Source organism: Microchirus variegatus (genome assembly GCF_963457635.1).
Source record: "Microchirus variegatus genome assembly, chromosome: 20".
Taxonomy (NCBI): Eukaryota; Metazoa; Chordata; class Actinopteri; order Pleuronectiformes; family Soleidae; genus Microchirus; species Microchirus variegatus.
Genome location: NC_139821.1, coordinates 3,769,367 through 3,794,365, shown reverse-complemented (window position 1 = coordinate 3,794,365; position 24,999 = coordinate 3,769,367). Strand labels below are relative to the sequence as shown.

Sequence of the window (24,999 nt, the reverse complement as noted above, 5' to 3'; positions counted from 1 at the left end):
GGCAATCCGAGATACATTTTGCGTCTTATTTTGCGCATAAAAACAACGATTAAAAATGAAACCGTGCTCAGTGTACGACTGATTTACTGCGAAACAAACACGACAGAAGCGTTTAAAAAAAACACAGTAAAAATCGACGCGTTACCGCATTTATAAAACAATAAGTAATATCCGTGTTTTTTCATGTGACGCAACAAAGATGATACTTTTATTTTGACTCAAACCGGAAGTAGCGCGCGTGCCTGTGTCCTCAGACTGGACGGACCCCGCCATTACACACAGATGAGCTGTCCACACACACACACACACACACACACACACCTTTGTCCCCGGCTCGTGCGTCTATAACAGCGGCGGCGACGCTCATTCATTCACGCGCTCACAGATGAACGCGTTAATAATAATAATAACAACAACAACAACAACGACGTAGTAAACACATTTTTTTTATCATTTTTTCCCAACATCAGTCGCAGCAGAAATGATGAAGATGATGGTGAAGATGATGAGGATTCTCATGGCGACGCACTCGCCTGTGATTGGTCAGATGAGACAGGCTGTGAGCCAATCAGAGCGCGAGGCTGCAGCTGGTAGCAACAAGAGGAACTCTATTTATTTATTTATTTTTAATCCAAACTGTTGAGTTTGAAAACGTACAATTTACAATAAACTCAGATTATGTTTCAATTAATACTATTTTTCTTCTTAAATGTGAATATATTCTGTTTTTTTTCTCTCCATAAAATAAAATAAAATAGTTGTGCAACATTTTATTCACCAAATAACTGATTCACAGTTTGGTCCTTCAGGTCTTAATGTTATGGCGCCCTCTGGTGGTGAAAGAGTGTAAAGCTACATGAAGGACTTAAAGACCTGGCAGGTGAAGTTTATGATTGTTTTTTTGTTTTTTAGTGAACTGACCCTTTAGTCATCACATGTCATGTGACATTAATAAAGGATTTTTCATGTTTAAAATGCGAAATTAACGCAAACATGTTCAATCCAACGCACGTTGAATTTAATAACGAATATTTTGTACCGATTAAGGTCACAGCTGTGGGCTACTATCGCTATTTAGGCGATATTTGGGGGAAGAGGAAGACTTTAAGGTTTTCTTAAATACTCTTAATAATTATAAGCCGTTTATTGAGGTTAAATCCACCATGGATCCTAATTCTGTAGATTTTTTGGGAAATGACTACATTTGCCCAGCAGGGGGAACTCTAGGACCTTTCTTAGATAGTGTTACAAGAGGTTCCTCCAAAGTAAACCTGAAGTTGTGTCCTCTATGGTGCCGCACAACATAGAGATAATATTTTCAGGCGTCCGTCCTTCAATTTCACCCAAATTGGAACTAAGTGCCTTATCTTAGCCCTAAAACCAGGTCTCTACCCCCCAAAAAGTCCTTTAAAGTTGCCCCCACAAGGTCAAAATGTCCCCACAAAGACAGGTTTGTATGTTTTTTGGACCCCACAAAGATATAACCCTGGCCCTTACCTTTAACTTAACTAAGTGCCTAATCTTAACCTTTACCTTAACCCTAAAACCAGGTCTCTACCCCGAAAAAGCCCTTTAAAGTTGTCCCCACAAGATCAAAATGTCCCCACAAAGACAGGTTTGTATGTTTTTTGGACCCCACAGAGATATAACCCTGGCCCCTTACTTTAACTTAACTAAGTGCCTAATCTTAACCCTAACCATAACCCTAAAACCAGGTCTCTACCCCCCCAAAAAGCCCTTTAAAGTTGTCCCCACAAGGTCAAAATGTCACAAAAAAGACGGGTTTGTATGCTTTTTGGACCTCACAAAGATATAACCCTGGATCATTACCCTTACCTTAACTAAGTGCCTAATCTTAACCCTAAAAAAACAGGTATATACCAAAAAAAAAAAAGCCCTTAAAAGTTGTCCCTACAAGGTCAAAATGTCCCCACAAAGACGGGTTTGTATGCTTTTTGGACCTCACAAAGATATAACCCTGGACCATTACCCTTACCTTAACTAAGTGTCTATGCTTAACCCTAAAACCAGGTCTCTACCCCCCGAAAAAAGCCCCTTAAAGTTGTCCCCAAAGATATAAATACAAGGAAATTGCAGCAGAGTCGCCCCCTGTTGGTCAATCAGTATATTCTTACTTCCTGATTGACTTCACTAAGGAAAACCATGAAACCACTACATTTTTATATATATAATGTACGCAAACGTGTGTTTTTATGTGCAGTTTATGGTTCAAACCCAACATGAGAAACCAGTGACGTGTGTTCCAGGTCATTAAAGTCCACTAATGTCCACTAAAGTCCACTCATGTAGGATAAAGCTGCTCTAATCACATGTAAACACACTCACCCTGGCGTCCAGACACCAGAGGAATGTTTAAGCGTTTGTGTTGGCGTGAAGGGGAAACCTCCATTAACCCTCACTCACTCATTCACAGAGGAAATATGCTAAATATGCAGCGCTGCGGCCTGAGTCCACAGATCCAGAGTTTATTTTTAGTCCTCATTTCTCACTCCCTCCACTTTTCTCATAATCTCCAACAAGACTGACATATCTGTGTGTGTGATGATGAATGAGTGAATGCGGAAGTGGCCTTTTAGTGTTTTTTGGCCCTTTAAGGCAAAAAGATAAATAAAAATAGCCTTAAATAACATGAAAACAGTCTCTGATGTTAAAAGTTATTTGGCCACAATTAGATTTTGTTGTTTTAGCAACGCAGAAATGCCTGAGAGATACTTTAGTATAAGTATCTGACCAGAAAATTACCCTTTTTAAATAATATAATTTAAGTAAAAGTCTTAAAATATCTGCAAAAAAGGGCAAAAATGAAACATTTACTCACTTTACTTTTAAACAAACATCATAAATGACAAACAAATCAACTTTTACCTTTTATTAGAGATTAAATCAACAAATTATAGCATAAAGGTTCAATATTATACAGTTTGTGCAAAGGTCAAAGGTCTCCTGACAGAAATAATCGTAATTTGTACAAAATTCTGACCAAAATGTCTACAAAAATCAAACATTTACTCACATTTTCTTACATTATGCTACAGTTTCTGGTCACTTGTTATCAAACGTATCGACTTTTACCTTTTATTAAAAATTAAATCAGCACATTATATAATTATATCATAAAGGTGAACGTAAATAACAAAAAAAAATAAAAATGTGGTCACAAGAATTTTTTTTTTTTTTAAAGTCATTATCACAAGATATTTTCCAACAAAATCTTCAAATGTTCATTAAATTAACTGTGTTTTATTTACAGGGACTTTCACTGTTCGGCTCCGCTCGGAAGCGCTCGTGTGTTTCCGGCGTCAGAGTCAGAGGGCGAGAGAGAGCGAGCGCGAGCACCATTCATTCCCAACACACACACACACACACACACACACACACACCTGGTGAGACTGAGGACAGATTACCCGCAGACAGACGCGCGTTCACGCAGGTGAGTCCGCGCTCCTGCGTCTCTCTCTGGAGTAACTTTTTGACGCACTTTTTTGTCGACTTTAAGCCGCAAAAGTCGCAACTTTTGTCGCAGGAGGCGACTCTGTTTTTTGCGGTGATAAGTCGGCGGCTACATGAAAGCAAAAGCGCGAGGAAACGACAAAGTTTCGCTCTGGTTTCTTTTCACCTGGAAACACACGTACGCAGAGGGGGCTGTTTGTTTTATTCACCTCGGGAATGCGGGGTCGTTGTTAGGCGAGAGACGGAGACTTTCATATCAGTGTTTTTTCTTTAAAAAAAGTTTGTTTTTCACCCGAGGAGGGACTTCAAAGAGAGGAAATGGCAACAGGAGGCTTTAAATCAAACGCCACCACAGACTTTCTGGAGGAATGGAAGGCGAAGCGGGAGAAAATGAGAGCCAAAATGCTGGGGGACATCGCGGCAGCCACTGGGGCTCCGCTCGCCGCCAACAGCCGCGGTCACCCCGCCGCCGCTGCCGGCGCTCCTCCACCGGGCACCGAGCTCACCAACAACGGCAACCCGGAGCGGAGCGCCTCCTCCGGGAACTGCTTCCCTTCCTCGTACGCGGTGTCGCGCTCCTCCTCCGCCACGGCGCTGCGGAGACCCGAGGAGGAGGCGCACCTCCTGCACCAGCACCAACCACCGTCACCACCACCACCACCCTCCTCCTCCTCCTCCTCCTCCTCCTCTTCACCCGCCACCGCCGTGGTCACACCGGTGAGCAACCTGAAGAAGGCCCCGCCTCAGGCGGACAAGGCTCCACCGTGCGCGTCCCCGGACTCCAGCCCCGCGGCCTGCACCACCGAGCACGACGGCGGCGGCGGCGGCGGCGTCGGCTGCGGCGTCACGGAGAGTCCGTCACCACCGGGAAAAGGCAAGGAGAAGAAGAGCAGCGGGCCCAGCGCGAGGAAGGGCAAAGGTCAGATCGAGAAGAGGAAGCTGCGCGAGAAGAGGAGGTCGACAGGTGTGGTCAGCATGCCGTCCAATGAGGTGAGAGACACGCGCATCAGGTCAGAGGTCAAATACACACTCGATTCTCACCGAAAACCACAATTATGGCTGCAACGATTAATCAACGACCAGGTCTTAATATACGATTTTCAGCTCCATTTATTTACAGGACGTAATTTCCAGGTCATTTCAGACCAAACGATTACTGGATTAATCAGGAAAATTTGGAAAATAATCCTTAGTTGCAGCCGTAGATAACAATAACACATTATGTCGTAATCGTGTGAAACAAAACAACATAGAAACGTTTATTTTTGAAGAAAAACAAACTCCAAAGTTGACAGGAAGTAGCCTTCGCTAGTTTCCGGTAATAATCTAGTGGTTTTTGTTGTTGTTTTTTTAAATCCGTGTCCATTTGCTTCAAAGATTTGGCCGATTTTGCCCCTTTGCTCAGGAATAATGTGTGTGTATCTCTGGAGAAGGCTGTAAGGACATATTTTGATTCCAACCCATTTTTTTGAGGACATTTTGTCTGCTCCTCCCAACTTTAAAGGGTTTTTTGAGGGTTAAGACTTGGGATTAGGGTCAAGATTAGGGTTAGGCATTTAGTTGTCATGGTTAAGGTCAGAGGTAAGTGGATTTAGTGTCCTTGCTTAATAGTATGCTGTCTTTTTGAGGACATTTTGCCTGGTCCTCCCAACTAAGAAGGCCTTTTTAAAGGGTTAAGGCTTGGGATTAGGGTCGGGATTAGGTTTAGGGTTAGGCACTTATTTGTGATTGTTAAGGTAAGGGGGTTTAGTCTGAGTGTCCTTGCTTAATATGCTGTCTCTTTGAGGACATTTTGTCTGGTCCTCCCAACTTAAAGTGCCTTTTTGAGGGTTAATACTTGGATTAAGGACACATTTTGAATCTAACCCATCTTTGTGAGGACATTTTGACTATCTAAGGACATTTCGGCTCATCCTCCCAACCTAAAAGGCCTTTAAAGAGGGTTAAGACTTGGGTTTAGGGTCAGGATTAGGTTAAGGGTTAGGGTTAGGGGTTTAGTCTGAGTGTCCTTGCTTCCTATGCTATCTTTGTGAGGACACTTTGTCTGGTTGTCCCAACTTTAAAGGCCTTTTTCCAAAGGTTAAGACTTTGTTTTAAAGTCGGGGTTTGACTCAGGTTAAGTATGAGTCCTGTAGTTGTCATGGTTAAGTTTAAGGGGTTATGTGATTGTGTCCTTGCTAAGAATGCTGTGTGTGTGTGTGTGTGTTGGCCGCCGGTGCTGCAGCCTCTATTGTTATTGACTTTAAATCATGTCAGACTCTCTGTGTCTTGGCCTCAGACCGGACGTCTGTTATAAATGATCGAAAAAAACAAGCGACTACATTATTATTATTATTAATAAACTAATGTGGTTATTTTAGAAGTACTCTGACAGCCTGAACCAGTCCTGGACTGGTTCAGGCACATCCTGTTATTAGGTGCTGCTGCTCCACAGTGCTGAGCAAAGCCGTTTGAAAGCTGGTCCCAGGCCAGCGAGGCTCTAATGTGGGGGCTTTAACCCCCCGAGCCAGATACAGGGGTGAACACACTGTTATCAGAGGGGATGTGGGCGGAGCTTGTCTGCGTTTTCTTCTTCTTCTTCTGCTGAAGTTTAAAGAGCTTGAAGGCCTGCAGATGCTGCAGATGTGAGGAGGTTATGATTCGTCCTGCGGGAGACGTTTTCTGTTTCGTTAAGTGCTTTGATGACACTCTGACAGATCGTTCCTCTGGGTGCGATGATGATGATGATGATGATGATGATGATGCAGGTCAGCAGAGTCCAAACTGAGTCCAAACAGCTACCGACTCACCGTCGTCTGTCGTGAAGCTGCTGTGCTGCGTTTGGCTGAAGTCACTTTAAGTCAAAGTGTTGGGTTTCAGTGTTTTTGGCTGTGAATTCTCACTTTAATTTAACACCGAGAACATAAATAAATCACAAGTGTCACGACTGGTTATGTTTAAAAAAAAAAAAAAAAAACTTGAACTTTACTCTTTTACAACAATAAATATGAATCAACAGACACAGCACACGTGGAATTTTCCTTATCTTTCTCTGGGGACTTTATTTAATCCTTTGAAGAATCTCTGCGCTGTTTTGTGATATTTTTTAATCTTCTTCTTTTCTCAAATCTCTTACTTTGACAACACCTAATTTTTTGACATTTTTGCGAAAATAATAGTTCACGTGAAGCAGCAGTGATTAATGCAGTGATTCATTGGTAAATTCGATTAATCGGTGAGCGTTTCTTCCAGAGAACTGCTGCTGATTTACTGGGTATTTCCTCTTTTCCTCTGAAGACGTATCAAATTTAACCAAATAAAGTTACAAAGACGTATAAGGATTGCGCAAAACGTAAAAAAAATAGCGCAAAATGTAAACAAAGGCAGTAAGAACAGTAAGTAAACATTAAATAGTTAAAAAAGATGCATGCAAATTGTGCAAAATGTATCAAAATTGTGCAAAATGCAGTAAATGCAGTAAAGAAATGCAAATTGTGCAAAAAGTTGTGCAAAATGTATAAAAGTGATGCAAAATATCATCAAATACAATTTAAAAAGACAAAACATTTGCAAAATAAACATTAAAAAGATGCATAACAATTGTGCAAAATGTATAGAAATGTGCAAAGTATAAACAAAGGCAGTAAAAAAAAAGAGACAAAAATTGTGCAAAGAAAACATTAAATGCAGTTAAAGACGTATGCAAATTGTGCAAAATGTATGAAAGTGATGCAAAATATCAATAAATGCAATTAAAAGACAAAAAAATGAGCAAAATAAACATTCAATAGTTTAAAAAGATGTATACTAATTGTGCCAAATGTATAACAATTGTGTAAAATATCAACAAATACATTTTAAAAAGACAAATCTATTAAAATAAACATTAAATAGTTAAAAAGATGTCTAAAAGTTGTGCAAAACATAACGATTGTGCCAAATGTATACAAATTGTGCAAAATATCAAATACAGATAAAAAAGACATAAAAATTGTGCAAAATAAACATTAAATGCAGTTAAAAAAGACAAACCTTGTACAAAAGTGCAGTGTGTATCACGTAGTTTTAAATTAAAACTAACTACTTTACCCGTAGTTTACCTATAGTTTCTTTTCCTCCACCTGTTGCACATGCACTATAAAGAGAGTGCATCATTCAAACGTGGCCTCGCTCTCTCTCTCTCTCTTTGTGAGGTGAATGTGAGCAGACAGGTGTGAACAGAGATGCGCGGGATTATCTCTCTGCAGGAATAATAGCTGCTGAGCCCGGTTTCAGAGCCTCAGTGGAACCCAATCTTCTGCCCGTCGTGGTCATAATGGAGCGATAAAAGCTCGGCTCTGCTTTGGTAAAAAAAAAAAAAAAAAATCAATACGACTTCCTGAATTCCAGGGAGGCTTCACCTTTCTCTCAACTCTGCTCCACACAAAGGGAAGAGCGACACCGGACGTCTCCTCTTTAGTGGAATTAACGAGGAATATTTTGCTTGCTTGTGTAGCAGTAGATGGAAATACACGTTTTCTTCACTTTTTGGTCCATAAAATGTCCAAAAATGTTGACCAAACCTGGAAATGATGACGTCCTGATTCAGAACACAGTAAATATTCACATTCAAGAAGCAAAAAAACCCCGTTTTTGTAATGAATTTAGATTCATAATCGGATTATTCGAGTAACTGTTTCAGCCCTATATCAGATAATGCCTTATAAAGCACATTTCAAAGCCGATAGCCACTGTAACTGTAATCTGTAATCTGTTAGAACCTCTAAATCTGGACTTTAAGTGCATTTATGCTGCTTTTCCCCCTCCGTTACTATGTTAAAATGTATATACAGAGGTCTTTTTTTGAGCTGAAAGTATTCGAAATGTTCAAAATCGGATCCTTCTTCTTCTTTGGTAGGAATGCGTCCAGACTTGTACCGCCACCCGATGGTGAAGTGAGGTACTGCAGGACCCTGACGCGCGAGTATAGCAGGGTGGCAGGCGCGCAAAAAAAGGCCCTTTACCGTGCCTCCTTTGACTGACGGCACATTTACGAGTCGACAGCTACTGTAAAAATTGCCAGTTTAAGTTTTGCGACTACATTTACGATCTGAAAACATGATCAGAACCATGTAGTGTTTGTCCAGCCGAGGAAAACTGACTTCACAAGAAGTTTCAGGTCTTCAAAGAGTTTTATTTCCCCGTCATCGTTCTGTTTTTTTGTTGATACACCAAACGTTCAAAGTCTTTCTGGGTCACTGCTCTTCAGTCATGTGTGTGTTCAGGATCAGACGGTCGATTATTACTGAAGAACAACACTCCTCTTCCTCCTCCTCCTCCTCCTCCTCCTCCTCCTCCTCCGCTTACTCAGCACAAGAATGCACCGTCGAGCAAAAAGAAAAAACCTGTACCGTCCTCGAGCGCCGACGCCGGATGAGCAGCATGTCTCCAGAATAGTTGTGTGTGTGTGTTTGCCTTCAGGCCGACTCCACTCTCTCACATTACTGTGAACTTTAAGTCCGGTCGACTGAGGTTAATGTAGTCGACTTTGAGGAAGAAACGGCCGCTTCAACTTTCCACGTTTCCCGACACGGGAGAAGAATCTGGGCTCGACGTCTCCAGTGACGCGCGTTTGTCCGTCCGTCCGTCCGTCTATCTGGTTAATCTTTAACCGGATACGTGCGCTAACATCAGCAGGACACGCACGCGTTTGTCCGTCCTCGTCTCTGTAGAATTACAAGTTCAGTTTACAAGTTTACCTTCTCCGCACGTCACAGGACATGTTGGATTTGTCCGTTCTGCGCAAGAAAAACGTGATTTGATTCAGTGTTGTGACCGAAATCTGCAAAAATAAAGACCAACGGTCATCGCAACCTACTCTGCTGAAGTGCTGTGACGTTTTAACACGGCTGTGGTGACATTACTGTGTGTTTTTAATGTCATTATGGGGACATTCTGGTGTGTTTTAGTGCCACTATTGGGACCTTTTGTTGAGTTTTAGTGCAGTTATGTTTTTTTAGTGCCGTCTTAGGGACATTCTGGTGTGTTTTAGTGCTGTTATGCCTTTCATTGCTATCATGGTGACATTATGTTGAGTTTAAATGGCGTTGTGGGGACATACAGGTGTGTTTAATGCTGTCTTGGTGACATTCTAGTGTGTTTAATGACATTATGGGGACATTCTAGTGTGTTTAATGCTGTTATGGGACATACAGGTGTGTTTATTGCTGTTATGGGGACATTCTAGTGTGTTTAATGCCGTTATGGGGACATTCTAGTGTGTTAAATGCTGTTATGGGGACATAATGGTGTGTTTTTGTGCTGTTATGGGACATACTGGTGTGTTTTAGTGCCGTTATGGGGACATTCTAGTGTGTTTAATGCTGTTATGGGGACATTGTAGTGTGTTTAATGCCGTTATGGGGAAGTTCTAGTGTGTTTAATGCTGTATTGGGGACATTCTAGTGTGTTTAATGCTGTTATGGGGACATTCTAGTGTGTTTAATGCTGTTATGGGGACGTTCTAGTGTGTTTAATGTAGTTATGGGGACATTCTAGTGTGTTTAATGTAGTTATGGGGACATTCTAGTGTGTTTAATGCCATTACAGGGGCATTCCAGTGTGTTTAATGCTGTTATGGGGACATTTTAGTGTGTTTAATGACAATATGGGGACATTCTAGTGTGTTTAATGCTGTTATGGGGACATTTTAGTGTGTTTAATGACATTATGGGGACATTCTGGTGTGTTAAATGCTGTTATGGGGAAATTCTAGTGTGTTTAATGCTATTATGGGGACATTCTAGTGTGTTTAATGCCGTTATGGGGACATTCTAGTGTGTTTAATGCTGTTATGGGGACATTCTAGTGTGTTTAATGCTGTTATGGGGACATTCTAGTGTGTTTAATGCTGTTATGGGGACATACTGGTGTGTTTTAGTGCCGTTATGGGGACATACAGGTGCGTTTAATGCTGTTAATGGGACATCCGGGTGTGTTTTAATGCCGTGACGGTGTGTATTATTGCTGTTGTGTATTTTATTGCGTTAACGCTTTAATCCAGTGCTAATATTGGACCATGCTGGTGTGTGTCTTGAACACTGTGATGTGGCGTGTTTTCATGCTTTTATGGGGACATCCTGGTGTGACTTAACGCTGGGACCTGACATGTTTTGACACAGTGACGCAGCGTCGTCGTCGTTTTTGATTCTGTGACACAGCGGGTTTTTAATGCTGGAGCAAAAATAAAACATGATATTTTCATATTACAAGCACACATCAGTCGACGTGCAGATGATGAATAATGTATTTTTCACTCCTGAGACGTGAGCTCGTACATATCTGTGGTTTGCAGGAACATAGCAGTGCATCACGTGACTCTGTGTGTGTGTGTCTGTGTGTGTGGACTAAAACATTAAATGTCACAGACGGAACAGAAATCATTGATCCTCCGATTTAAACTGGTTTAACCCGCCGTTCGACGTAACCCGTGCGTGTAAATATTTAACCAAATCTACTTTGACTGTTTTCTCCGCGGGTGATAAACGCCGTCAGACTGATTATCTTTGTCCTCGTCTGACCTTGGATTCGGGCTATTGTTGTTGTTTTTTTTCCCCAGAGTACGGTGGCCTGGAAGTTGCAAACCATTATCACAAAACGTAGAAAACACTTTTACAACAAGGCACAGTCCTAACAAAACATTAAAACATTTGTTTTATTTTATTTGACAGAATGAACGTTAAATGGCAAAAGTTTGATATAAGAAGTGGTAAAAAGAGGCTCTTATTTTGAAAAACGTCCAATCGGTTGGTCGGAACAGCATCTGTGAAATTTGTTGCGTGAATTGTGAGTTTCGCATCTTGTAAATTTTTGTTTTTGAAAATGTTGATTTTGAACTGATCAGTACGTCATAACATCTGCATTAGCGTCGACTCCCCGTCTCTGGCTCCTTTCAAGCTAGCAAGAAACTCGCCCGCTCATGTCACTTTGCGCTATTTAATGTAAGTAAAATCAGGCCGTACCTAACTCAACATGCTACCCAGCTCCTAGTACTTTACTACTACTACTACTACTGCAACGCCATGCTAACAGGCCTGTGCTGTGAAACTGCTACAGATGGTCTTTAGCTCCTCTGGCTAACCATTAGCCGCCCGCATCAAATTCAAAACGCTGATGCTAGCTTACAGTGCTAGTGCTTCATGGGTCTAATCCCGCCTATTTAAATGCTCTAAAGGCTCACGTTGTCATTTGATCAAGCATCCAAAAAAGAGTTAGCGTGACCGAAAAGTACCCGAAAGTTAGCGACGATAACGTGAAAGTGAATTTGCGTCAATATGACTCTGGTATTTGTTGTTGTTGTTGTTGTTGTTGTTGTTGTTGTTTGCTTAGATGAATTTTAAGTTACAGATGTTAATGGAAGCATACGGAGATAAAACCATGAGCAGGTTCATGCTCTGCTTCATCCTCCTGTTGTGTTGTTGTTGTTGTTGTTGTTGTTGTTGTTGTTGTTGTTGTTGTTGGAACTTTGTGTTCTTAGCTGCCGGGTGTGTTGTCTCACTTTGACACACACACACACACAGCAGGGAGGCTGCCGGTGGTGGATTAGCGGAGTGGGCGAGCACATGTTGTGGTTTTTTTCTTTTTTGTCCGACGCATTTGTCGGACATTCCTGTGTTTGCTGGCGACGGAGGGGGAAGTTGTGAGTCAGCGCTAATCAGGCCACTGTGCATGATTAGGCAGTTTGGAGCTTTTCCATTTGTGTTCATTAAAGTAGAATTTACTGACAGAGACAGAGTTTTTTTTTTTTTTTTTTTACCTTTTTCTCTTCAGATTCTGCTTCATGATAACTGACGGCGTTTCAGTGGAACATTTCATTTAAAAACAAGAGAACACAACGTTCTTAAGGCTGAATAATCCTGCACCAGATTGTCTGATTTGACTTTTTCTTTAAAATCATTCTGCAGATTTGATCGTTTTACGACTCGTTATTAAACGGCAATAACTGTCTGTCAACGCTGCAGTGCAGTCATATACAGTATTTATGTAAATTAGCAGCATTTATTAAGTTTCTGGGAACAAAAATGTGCATTTTATTAAAAATATGCTGGTTATTATTATTACAAATGGCAAATATTGATCATTTTAGTGTCTATTTTTAATACTAAAACCATTTTTTTATTGCATTCTCAGGGATTATGTAAACTTTTCTGGAACATTTCAATTCAAAACAAGAGAACACAACTCTCTGAAGCTCAATATTCTGTCCCAAAATTGTCTGATATTACTTTTTTATATGGCGGCTGCTGATTTTTAGAAATCAGGGCAGTTTTAGTGGATATAATTGATGCCGATTATTATTTTTCTTTTATTTATTCATGTTAAATGCATGAAACAGGTCGTCAATAACATAATTAAAGTTGAAAAAAGTAACGTTTGTGAATTATCAAGTTTCTAGGATTAAAAATGTGCAATTTTTTAAAAAATTTGCTGTTGAATATTAATAAAAAAAGGCAAATATTGGCCATTTTAGTGTCTGTTTTTACTATTAAAATCATTTTTTTCCAGTTTGAATGTTTCCACATTTACTCCATACCTCAGGATTTGGCCACTTTTTCCTTAAAACTTTTCAAATCCTCTCTCAGGTGCAGATTTGTGCAGATTTGATGGTATTTGACTTTCCGTTGCAGCTCATAAAGTTTGACAAACTTACTTTTAACGAGCCGAAAAATAAAAATGTCAACGTGTGGTTCATGGAAACTCCAAAAGATTTATTATTAGAACAAGACATATGAGGTTTTTTTTTTCCTGTTTGTCATTTTCAGCTGAAATCAAAAAAACGCTGCTTTAAACAGGAATATATGACTTTTATTATTTCTTCGCCCCCCCGTGGCTGTTTTTGTGAACCGCTGCTCGTATGTTAGCGTTACATGAAAAGCTCAGTGAAAGCCGCTCAGGAATGCAGCAGATCCCGTGAAATCGAATAAATATGTGGCTCCGAACGCTCGAAAAAGACTTGATCTCTAAACCTTTGCCCGGACGAGACTTCGCCCGTTTAAACTCTTTGTGACACAATACGACACTTGTTGTCGTGGATTTTGGGGAAATAGCTTCTGAAATCTACACGTGTACTACTTAAATCTACTCGTTTGCTTGTGTGAAGCTTTCCTCTGTTTTTATTTGTTCCTAAGGGGGAAAAAATATCACAAAAACTGGACAAACGCGAAAGAATCGAGTGAAATAAAACAAAAATGCAACCATTGAAGGCTTTTACTGGTGCATTTGTTGCGGCAGTGAAGCGTTAACTGGCACTCGTAAAGGTTTTACAGATGCTTTCGCCGACTTAAGTCAACTTCCGTCAAAAAAACGAAAAGATTAAGTGTTAAAGGGATAGTTCGGAATTTTGGACATAAGACCCAGTTTTCCAACTCAGCCGGTGTGATGGAGACGTCTGGAGACGTTTTCAAGAAATTTAATTCAGTTCTTCTAGTTGCCGAGTTCGCCGATGCTATGGCTAGCGCAAGTCAATGATACAAGTTAGCATGGCATTAGAAACACTCATAGCGACTCCACAGTGCACCTGAGGCAAATCAGTTGTAACGGCAGACTATCGATGTACATATCTGTGTTGATAGAATGTTTGAAATAAAACCAACCTTGCAATTTGAAGGATTTATGTCTCAGCAGCAGCAGCAGCAGCGGGTCATACTTCCGGCAGCGGCGGACTGATTCCGCTGCCGGAAGTATAGTGCTGAGAAAGTAGTCCCTCAAAAATCCATGCGCTGCGACGTTAGTTTTGTTTCAAATATTATTCTTATCAACACAGATATGTACATCGATAGTCTGCCGTTACAATCGATTTGCCTCGGGTGCACTGTGGAGTCGGTATGAGTGTTTTTAATGCCATGCTAACTTGTATCATTGACTTGCGCTAGCCGTAGCATCGGTGAACTCGGCAACTAGAATGAAACTGAATGAAATTTCTTGAAAACGTCTCCAGACGTCTCCATCACACCGGCTGAGTTGGAAAACTGGGTCTTATGTCCAAAATTCCGAACTATCCCTTTAATACTCACTCATTGTCCGCCTCTATGCAGACGATTCACTCCTCTTTGTAATAAACCACCAAAAAAAAGCATCGTTTTTTTTTGCAGTGTGATGCTTCCATTTGTGTGTAAACCCACTTCAAATCAGGGGAAAGTGCAGTAAATGACAAGTAGAGAGCGTTAAAGTCTGTGAAATATGTGCAAATAAGGCAGTAGAAGTCATGCCGGAGTGTGTATTTTGCACCGAAAATAGCATGAAGTTCTGGGAAACTCCTGCATCTGTGTTTTACAGATTCTTTCATTCATTCATTCATTCATTCAGCCAGCCTTTTATTTCCTTGTGAGTGTGCGATGATGAACCAGTCGTACCGGCTCCTTCCACCTGTGAGGACGCCGTCGTCTGCACGTCTCTGCATGACTTTTTTTGCACAAAGTTAAATCCAAATAAAATGACACGATGAGCTTCGTTTCCTTGGCGACGGTAGCAGATTCTTTCCTCTAGCGCCCCCTGTCTTTCTTGTCAATCTTAAGTTTCTTTTCCAGTGTTCACTGTTGAGTATTTCAAGCACTTCTTTCTTTATTCTCATTTTAATGTCAGTCACTTTCCCCCCGATCCTCAGTGTCTCCTCGTCCATGACGACAGTTTTGTCCTCTTTTGTCTCTTTTGTTGTCTGTTTTTTTGTTGTTGTTTTGTTTTTGGCTCCATGTGTTTTGTGCGTGTCGTCACCCTGACATTGTGTCGCTGTTGCGGTTTTGCGTCTTTGTCTGTGAGGAGGAGGTGAGGGTGATTTTTATTATTGTGTAAAGCACTTTGTGCTGCTTTTTTTTTTTATTAGAATTAGAATATTGGTTTTACTGCAGGTTTCACTCTGTTTTATCAGCATTTTCAATGTCTAAACAAATTGTACTAAGCCTGAAACAGTTAAATAATTAGTATTTAAGTGTTTTATTCAGTTTCAAGTCATTAAATTTGATAATTTTCTGTTTTTTAGCTCCTCTGTAACACGGCTTCAATGATTAATTGATTATTAATCAATAACCAAACTAATCTCTTACTATTGAGTGTTTTTTCCCCCCCACACAATTAAATCAATCATCATTTTCTGACACTTTATGGACCAAAGCCAGTGTTTCCCAACCCTGGTCCTCAGGGAACGCGGCCATGCCAGGTTTTAGATGTTGCCCTGCTCCAGAAAACACCTGATTAAGATGAAACATTATTTTTTTATTATCATTATTTTTTTTATTTTATTTTTTTTACAAAAGTTGAAACATTACATTAAAAAAAAAAAAAATTTAATAAGCCAAAAGTTGAAACATTCAATTTTTGGGGAAAAAAATTGACAAAAGTTTAAATATAATTTTTTTTTTTTTTTAAAGAATTGACAAAAGTTGAAAGTTGAGCTTGATGATGAGCTGACGATTTATTTCAATCAGGTGTTTTTGGAGCAGGGCAACATGTAAAACATGGCAGGGCAGAGTTCCCTGAGGATCAGGGTTGGGAAACACTGGAACAAACAATCAATTAATCGAGGGAATAATACACCGATTATTCAATTATGGAAATAACAGTTCTTTGATTTGCAGATGACATTATTTTGAGAGTCACTAATTAACATTTATTATTATTCTCTTAAATGAACAGAGAAAATGACTCATCATGATTCATCATCGCTGGAAATAATCATTAGTTACAGTAAATTCTTCTGTTCTACGATGACCTAGATTCTGATGCCAAAGTGCTGAGTCATGCTGAAAACGTGAAGTCATAACTGCACCATGTGATGATCACGACACTTTACTGTTTTTGTGTTCATGACATTTATGAGTCGGTTTGTGAAAGTCGCACACACACACACGCACAGGGTGAGAATCTATCGTAGCGTATATAATAGAAACGTTTCTATAGCAACGCGTAAAACAAACACAGCAGTCGTCAGCTGTCAGTCTTTGACGGTGACGGTTACGCCCGGTGAGTGACCTGCTCAGAGAAAACAGGTTTGTGTTTACATTATCACTCAAACTTAAGGGTTTCTATTCAGGAAGTCAAGTTTTTTTCCTTTCACCACAACCTGTCTAGGCGCATGTGCCGCACATCTTTGATTCTGGTTCCGAGAGAGATTTTCTTCCTGTTTAAAGGGAGTTTTTTCTCTCTACTGATGCCTCTAGTGTTGAATAGAATTGAATAGGAGTGGAGGAGGCGGCAGCAGCAGCAGCAGCAGCAGCAGCAAGGGGCTCTGTGTGCGTTTGCTAATGTCTGATAATGCATTTCAACAGACCTGGCAGTCAAACGACGTTCTCGGGCCATATTCGTTTGACCCAAATCCATGTGATTACGCGTGTTGAATATTCCGAGAACATGGCGTCACTGCGTCGTCAAACCGGTCCGACGACAAACAAAAAAACCTTCATCCGTGTCTCGCTCTCCTGGGCTTTTTCCACCACCGCGACGACGACGAAGCTCACATTCATCATCATCATCATCATCATCATCACCACGGCGGTGTTTTCACTCGACTCCTGCGTGACTCGGCGTGTTTTTCTTTTCATGTCATCACAGATGATGATGATGATGATGATGATGTTGTTGTTGTAATGACTTCCCACGTGTGTGTGGGAGTCGACCTCACCCTCATACCAACCTTTGCGACACTGATTTGACCTGTTTTTATTGGACAACTTGTTTATTTCTGGTGTTTTTAACAGTATTTAATTGTTTTTTTTTAGGTATTTTCGCTCATATTTTTCTAGATTTTATTGCAGCACTTTGTTTCTGCTGTTGGAAAAATTTAAATGGCAAAGATTTTGATAATTATTCGTTGAGCGAAGACTCAAAGCAATTCATGTTTATCGCGAGACCTCTTGATTCTGATGACTCCAAGGCTGGTTTTCCCACTCGCAGACAGTAGGGGGCAGTGGAGAACGCCTCAAATCTCCCCCGCAACAAAACCATTAAAGGTGCATTATGTAATAAATCCATAAAATCCTCCTAATATGTCACAGAGACTCAGGAATAATGTTCATATAACAAACTGAACTCACCAACAACAACAGTTCAGCCAAAATATTTGCATTAAAAAAAAATATTTTGCAGACTGCAAATCATGTTTATGTTTTGAAATCATGTTTTTTTAGCATGTGGCGCCACCTACCGCCGTCTACCAATCATTGCAGTCAGTAGAGTCTCAGCTGCCGAGCAACCCCGGGTTGCCAGTTGCGTCAAAAAAAAAAAGAAACCTAAACGACCTCGGTATTTTTGAATTTGAATGTAGTAACTGTTTTTGGCCACATTCTTACGTATGGCACCTTTTAAGTATCACGATGACTCTGAAGCTGTTAAATTAGCATTTAAAAATCATGTATAGTTCTCATTTAAGCGCTTAATCATCAATTTGAGTTCTATTGGGAGCATAATTTACAAAATAGACGACGTAAATTTCAGAGATGACGAGCGTTAAAAATCCAATTTAAACAGAATCGTCAAGTTTTTTTTTTCATTTTTCAGGAGGTTAACATGAATAAAAACATAAAAAAGTTGCACCGAATTTTGCGAAACTCGGTGGGACATTGTTACATTACAGTACTGTATAAAATATGAAAATACTAGCATAAGTACTAGCATAAAATACAACACAGACGGTGTGTAACTTGGATATAAGCAACGTAGAAGTGTAAACCTGTGGTTTTCTGCTCTGTGTGCGATTACATTTCCCTTTTCGTCAACATCTTTAACAAACATGCAGTTTTAGGTTTAAAAGTGTGCACGAAAAATGTGGCTTTCTTGCTGGTTTATTATAAAGAGGAGTGAATCGTCTGCATAGAGGCGGACAATAACGAGTATCAACACTTAATCTTCAGGGTTTTTTCTCCCGTTCCTGAAGTTGCGATCACCCGTTTGCGACGTCCCGAGCCGGAAAAACGTCACGCGTTTGCTCCTGTACGTCATAAAAGTCGACTTGAGTCAGTGAAAGCATCTGTACGTGTTTCCCGGTGTGAGACGACGACGTCAGCAGTATGTTGTAGACTTGGCTTAGTTTGACTCACGGTCTGGGGCTTTTTTTTTTTTGTGCGAGCAACACAATGGTTCGACCTCTCCTCTCCTGTCGAACGCAGGAATGCCAAACATGCGTGAACAGTTTCTGATTCTGTACAGCAGAGCACAGAAACACTTCTCTGGCACAAAAACACATTATTATCCTTGTTGACGTTTTTTAAGTGACTTTATCATTGGTTAATACATCATTCGTGATTATAAACACTTTTTTTTTAGTTTCCCAGGAACCAGCATGATCTATGACCACTTCTGTTTATCACATTATTTGACCCTTTGACCTTTGCACTAAACTCCACTGAGTAACAACCTATTTTTTTTATCATTAACAGCGAGTTAAGACGTCTTTTTTAATAATTGACACGTAGAATAACCCGATGATAATATCCTTCAGTGTAAATATTGTCTTTTTAATAGCTTGTGACTTATTTTTAACACAAGTGTGATCAAGAATAGACTTTAAAAACGGCTTATTATGAAGTATTTTAAATTCTTCTTGTTGAGGTTTGAACTGAATTCTTATTTTGACTAAAACTCCCTTTGTTAAAGTATTAATAAACCACATAATGACAAAAAAATAAGCCAAAGTAACACAACTTACTGTTTATAACGGCTTATTATTTTGTATTTTATGCTTATTCATGATATTTGGGTCAATTTTAGGTTTGCACGTATAAAATGTTTGTGCTTATAAAGCATTTCTAAGTGATATAGCAACACAAAGTATAATACAATTGTACTTATTTGTTCCTTATGTTTGTATAATTAAACATTTAATCACTTTAAAGCCAGTTCTTGACATTTGCTTCCTGTTTACGTTTGACCTAAATTCTTTGTAGAATGGAAACGAATGAGGAAAAAACGACAAACAACAGTTGTGCGACAATAGTTGATGGTTTAAATATTCTCATTTTCCCAGTTCTTTCTTCTTCCTGGTAAATCCAGGACATTTTCAGGTTTATTTATTTTGGAGAATCTACATTGAGCCTTTTCCCAGTAACGGTTTTGTTTTTACGGAGAAAGATTTCTCCAAACAGGAAGCGCGTCGACACCAGTGCTTCTCTGCACTCGGTGCCTGGAAAGTGGACGTGTCCTCGGGGACCTGTGGTGTCTTCATGGACATTAGCATCGTAAACTGTGGCGGGAAACGGGACACGGTCAACGGACTAATGTCCTCTCAGGACTTTGTGTTCCCCTCTCACTCTCTCTGAGGACATGGGGGAGTTTGATTTATTTATTAATTACAAGCTGGAATAAATAGAATAAAATAAAACATGACCACGGTGACCTTTAGTGTTTCGAAACGCTGTAGAGTCTCTAAAAACCAGTAAAATGTGTACTTGTACGTACTCTACTCGTATATAACTTAACTAAATATAGAAACTGTTGATTTGTTTTTGGAATTTTAATGTGAAAGTGTGTGAAAGTGGAGAATTATCACATAAAAAGACAACAATTCAGTCCAACTTTATTGAAAAGCGCTTTAAAAACAACCACAGTGGACGAAAGATGATGTACGGAATAATAAATAAAAGGCTTAGAAGTTCGCACGAGGCAATAACGTACATCTAAAACAACTAAAATATATTGAAAGATAAAAAAAACATACGAACAATAAACCACAATAAAAACAAAACTTACAACGCGATACATGGTCTACGATACCAATAATATCGCAGTGCTACAATTCTGCGATCGTCGATATATCACAAGACAATTGCGTAGTGACCTTTGACCTTCTTTTTTCCCGTATTTGGTCACGACTTTGACCTCGGACCGTTCCATTTCCTCTCTGGCGGAGACGTTTTTGAGACGGGAACTGAGGCTTTTTAGACGTCTGTTTGTTCTGCGTTTTTTGCGACCCATAGCTTCGAGTAAATCGGTTTCACAATCCTGTCGTTTAAATTAGTGACGACTCGTCACCACCGTCGCGCCCTTCAGTTTCCTCCTTCCTCCTCGGTAGGCTTGGTAAAACTCCCGTCTGCCTCGGTAGGCGACGATTTTTGCCGTCAGACGGAGGATTTTGGATGTACTGACTGTAGATCACTGAGTGCAGCTTTAAATAAACGCCCGAATAGTCCTGTGAATTGAGTGGAGATATAAAGTGAAATGGTTCAGTCTGTTTTTTGTGTTTAAGTCGAGGCTCATTAGCTTTGGTTTTGGCCTCGGTGGACGCCTGAACGCACATTCTTTTTGCTTTGCACTCTTCGTCTTAATCCATGCTTCCCTCCCAAAAGCCTGATGAGCTGCTGGTCTTCCTCCAAGGATATTCATTTTGGAAATACCGAACTTATCCACCCCCCCCCCCCCCCCCCCCCGGAATCCTTTTGCTTTTCTCCAACCCTGTTGCTTTTTGCTCCGCCGAGCAAGATAAGCCTCAGCGAGGGCTCCGGGGGTCAAGGAACACTGTGGACATTTCTGTCTTCATGTGTTCAGGAGCCACAGTATGATTTTTCCCAGAGTCTCACCAGGAACATGGGCCTTCTCATGAATAACAAATACTGCTATTTTTTGCTTTTCAGTACCTAATACCTGATGTTATTTTTAATACCTGCTCTGTCAAGGTTCCAAGCCTGAGTTGAGCCGATACTAAAATGTCACGTCGACAATCTGCCGGTCACTGATTGGTCAGTGAGCTCGACGTCCGACACAAGAATCGAACTGAACAATGCCGAACTGTTGATTAGTTAAAGACTTAAAAATCCCTCAAAAACGTGCGTTAATCTCCAGCATTTAAAGGTGCCATATGTAAGAATGTGGCCAAAAACTGTTACTACATCCAAATCCAAATAATTTGAATGAATTTTTGAAAAATCAGGAAATTTTACACAGTAATAGTCTGTGTCGCCCTGGACAAGGATCTGTTGAAAATATTTGCAAATCTCTTAAGGAATAATTTCAATGAATTTTTGAAAATCAGGAAATTATCCATTTTCCCTGATGCACTTTGACAGTGAGCTGACTTTCTTCACAAAAACAAAAAGTAGCTCAGAATGACTTGAAATTTACCATCAAAATAGTCGATATCACCCTGAACAAGGATCTGTTGAAAATATTTGCATATCTCTTAAGGAATAATTTTAATGAATTTTCTAAAATCAGGAAATGATCCATTTGCCCTGATGCACTTTGACAGTGAGCTGAGTTTAGTCTCAAAAACAAAAAGTATCTCGGAATGACTTGAAATTTACCATCAAAATAGTCCGTGTCGCCCTGAACAAGGATCTGTTGAAAATATTTGCATATCTCAGATTGGACCCTCTTGTGGTCCAAAACAACCTAAACCGTGTTTAGTTTAACCATCTCTCGTTCTGCTTTTTCACCTTAGACCTTCAAGGCAGCAGCTGCTGCTGCTCCTGCTTCTGAAAAACCCACTCTGCAGATTTCGCGAACCGAGCAGCGAGCGCTTAAATCTACCTGCTGCTGAAGAACAGCAAAGGTTCAGGGCAGCGACTGCATCCTTTCCCCGGGGTTTATAATTCTCCCTGGAGGACGCCGATAAGTTGACGCGGCTTTCACCAAAAAAAACCACCATGCCGGTGTCATCGCACGAGGCTGCGTGAAGTCACTCGGCCACATTTGTCGTTCATATCCTCTTTGTGTGCGTTTCTCTTCTCCAGAGCCTTGAACGGCCTCTGGCAAGATAACTGTCCACGTCCCCTCTCTCTCTTATTTGTATGTAAACACGAGGATGCAGCGACGCGTTTGTGAATCGGCGCTTTAGAGCCGCAAGGTTCGTGCGGCGACTTTTGTCCGTGCCGTTACTGGAATGCGCTAATCACGCTGCTGTGAAGCCCCGCCCCTTTTTGGCCTTTTGTGGCGCTCGGAGAAAGCGAAAGAAAACAAAAGAAAACTAAAAGTGTAAACTACGCCGTGACATAAAGATAGAAAGACGCTGAGGGAGTGGGGGATGTTTTGTTGTCGTGGTCTTCCAGGAAGAGCTCGACCTCCTCGACTTCCCAATTCCTGTCCTCCTCCTCCTCCTCCTCCTCCTCCTCCTCCTCCTCCTCCTCCTCCTCTTGCTATGACGGGAATGTTGTGACACGGCGTATAATCCCGGGCCGGAGAACAGGGAACAATAGGTCACATTCACTCTCAGCGTATTCTCTGGTTTCTCTCATCACCTGGCCTTGGCTTAATGAGGCGTCCTCAGATTAGATTAATTTGGAAAGTACCATTTAGATTTAGAGTAAAATGCGTTTTATCTTTTCTTAAACACAACCTTTACTTTTTTTACGCAATGTTTTATATCCACATATATATAATTTTAAGAGCCTCGTCATTTCCCCCGCTCTCTGCACAGGAGCGAGATTTATTTATTCTGAACTCAGTCGTAAAACTTATTGTTTCCTGTGTCGAGCTCTAGGGTCAGTCTCTAGGGCCGTAGTCTGTTTTTCAATCAGTCAAGTTTTTGTGTTTTTGCCTCGAGGCAGAGTTGTGTAATTGAATTTGATTATACTTTTTTTTTTTTTAAGTGACTCTAAAGCTGATGAATATTCTATATTTTCTTCTACTTGCAGTTTAAAAACGGAGCGGACGACAAATTCTTCTCATTTATTCCAGATTTTAATCCTTTTATAGTGTTATTGTATCAATATTGTGCACAAAAACGCCAGATTATAATTAAACATTGCCGCCAACGTCAAATAAGTAATGTCTTTATTTTTTTAGGCGATAGTAAACTGTTTTTTTTGCTTATTGCCGGAAAATGTCCTGTAACTTAGTGCTTTTGTTGATTTTCCCATAATAACTCTCAATATATGACAGTCATTTACAATTAACTGCATGTTAAAATACTGAAATACATATCAAACAGTAATGCATTTTTGTTAAGTTTCTAACCCTTAAATTTACAAGTTTTCGTCATTTCAATTAGCACATTTTTGTCCGTAAGGTGTGTTAGTGTGTGTATTTTAGTTAGTTATTTACAATAGACTAAAAATTACGAAAAAAATGTATATATTGAATATGAATTTTTTTTTTTTAATATTCTAGAAATTAAAAATCACAAATAAATGTTAGTTTTATCAGACATTAAGTAGATTCTTACAATCTGGTCTTTTTTACGTATATTAGTTGTGCTCGTTAAACAAAATACAGTTCAAAATCCTGCGACATAATTTGTAAAATAACAATAATATCAGAAATGGATGGGAACTTGTAAGTCTCCACGTATGTTAAGGGTCTATTTGTATTAAATTTAATTTGACACCAGTGTTTTCAGGAGCAATATAAGCAGCCATTTTACAGCGTCAGGTTCAGTTGCTTTAAGCAGCAAAGGGAGGGTTAACATTTTTATTATAACACTCGCATGTTAGCACAAATGTTTGTCTTTCCTTCTCCCTGCAGAGTTTACCCTTAACCACTCTTTTTTTTTTTTTTTTTTTTTACAGCCTCAGTGAAAACACAGATCTAAAACCAGATTAAAGTCACATATAACACACAAACAGGAAGTATGAGACACAAAGACAAACATCATAAAGTTTAAACACATGATATTAGGCCTAAAACGACCGAGTCCCTGCTGGTTCTTCTCTGACTGTGCAGTAAAAGAGGAAAACTGACGGAGCGACGTAATGCAGCAGATTAAACGTAACACCGGGTAATTATTGTTTTAATCATAGCGTTTAAAGTTTGACTCTATCATCATCTCACAGGACATCGTAGTCCACTCATTAATGCTCGCGTGACAAAACGTGATGAGTCAGCGACTGGAAAATGTCCATGACGTTTGACTTAGACTTTGTCTCAGAGTTCTGACTTTTATTAGAATTCTGACTTAAATCTCAGAATTCTAACTTTATCTTTAGACCTTTTTCTCAGAATATTGACTTTTTCCATAGACTCTTTTCTTGGTATTCTGACTTTTATTATAATTCTGACCTAAATCTCAGAAAACAGACTTCCTTTAGACCCTTGTCACCAGAATTCTGACTTTTCTTTGAATTCTGACTTAAATCTCAGAACACTGACTTTTTCCGTAGACCTTTGTCTCAGCATTCTTTTAACCCTTTTCTTAGAATTCTATTTTCTCAAATCTGACTTTTTCTTAGACTTTATCTCATCTTTTCTCAGAATTCTGACCTAAACCTCAGAATTCTATTTTCCTTAAACCATTTTCTCAGAATTCTGACTTTTCTTAAAATTCTGATCTAAATCTCAGAATGCTGACTTTCCGTAGACCATTGTCTCAGAATTCTGACTTTTATCAGAATTCTGATTTAAATCTCAGGATATTTACTTTTTCCGTAGACCATTGTCTCAGAATTCTGACTTTTATCAGAATTCTGATTTAAATCTCAGGATATTTACTTTTTCCGTAGACCTTTGTCTCATAATTCTGACTTTTCTTAGAATTCTGACGGAAATCTCAGAATACTAACTTTTTCCTTAGACCTTTTTCTGACTTAAAAAAAAAAAAACTTTTCTCAGAATTATGATTTTTCACAGTATTTTTACTTTATTATCAGAATATTA

The 24,999-nt window shown here is 39.8% G+C and overlaps 1 protein-coding gene across 1 annotated transcript in view; it reads left to right on the top strand.

Annotated features, from left to right (window-relative positions):
- Positions 1-3,789: 3,789 nt before the first annotated feature.
- Positions 3,790-24,999, top strand: part of pawr (PRKC, apoptosis, WT1, regulator) — a gene marked incomplete at its 5' end in the record, with an annotated part of 50,959 nt that continues 29,749 nt past the window's right edge. Inside the window, one exon of the mRNA XM_083906898.1 lies at positions 3,790-4,461. Within this exon, the coding sequence (XP_083763024.1) occupies positions 3,790-4,461 (672 nt within the window). The remainder of the gene's footprint in view (positions 4,462-24,999) is intronic.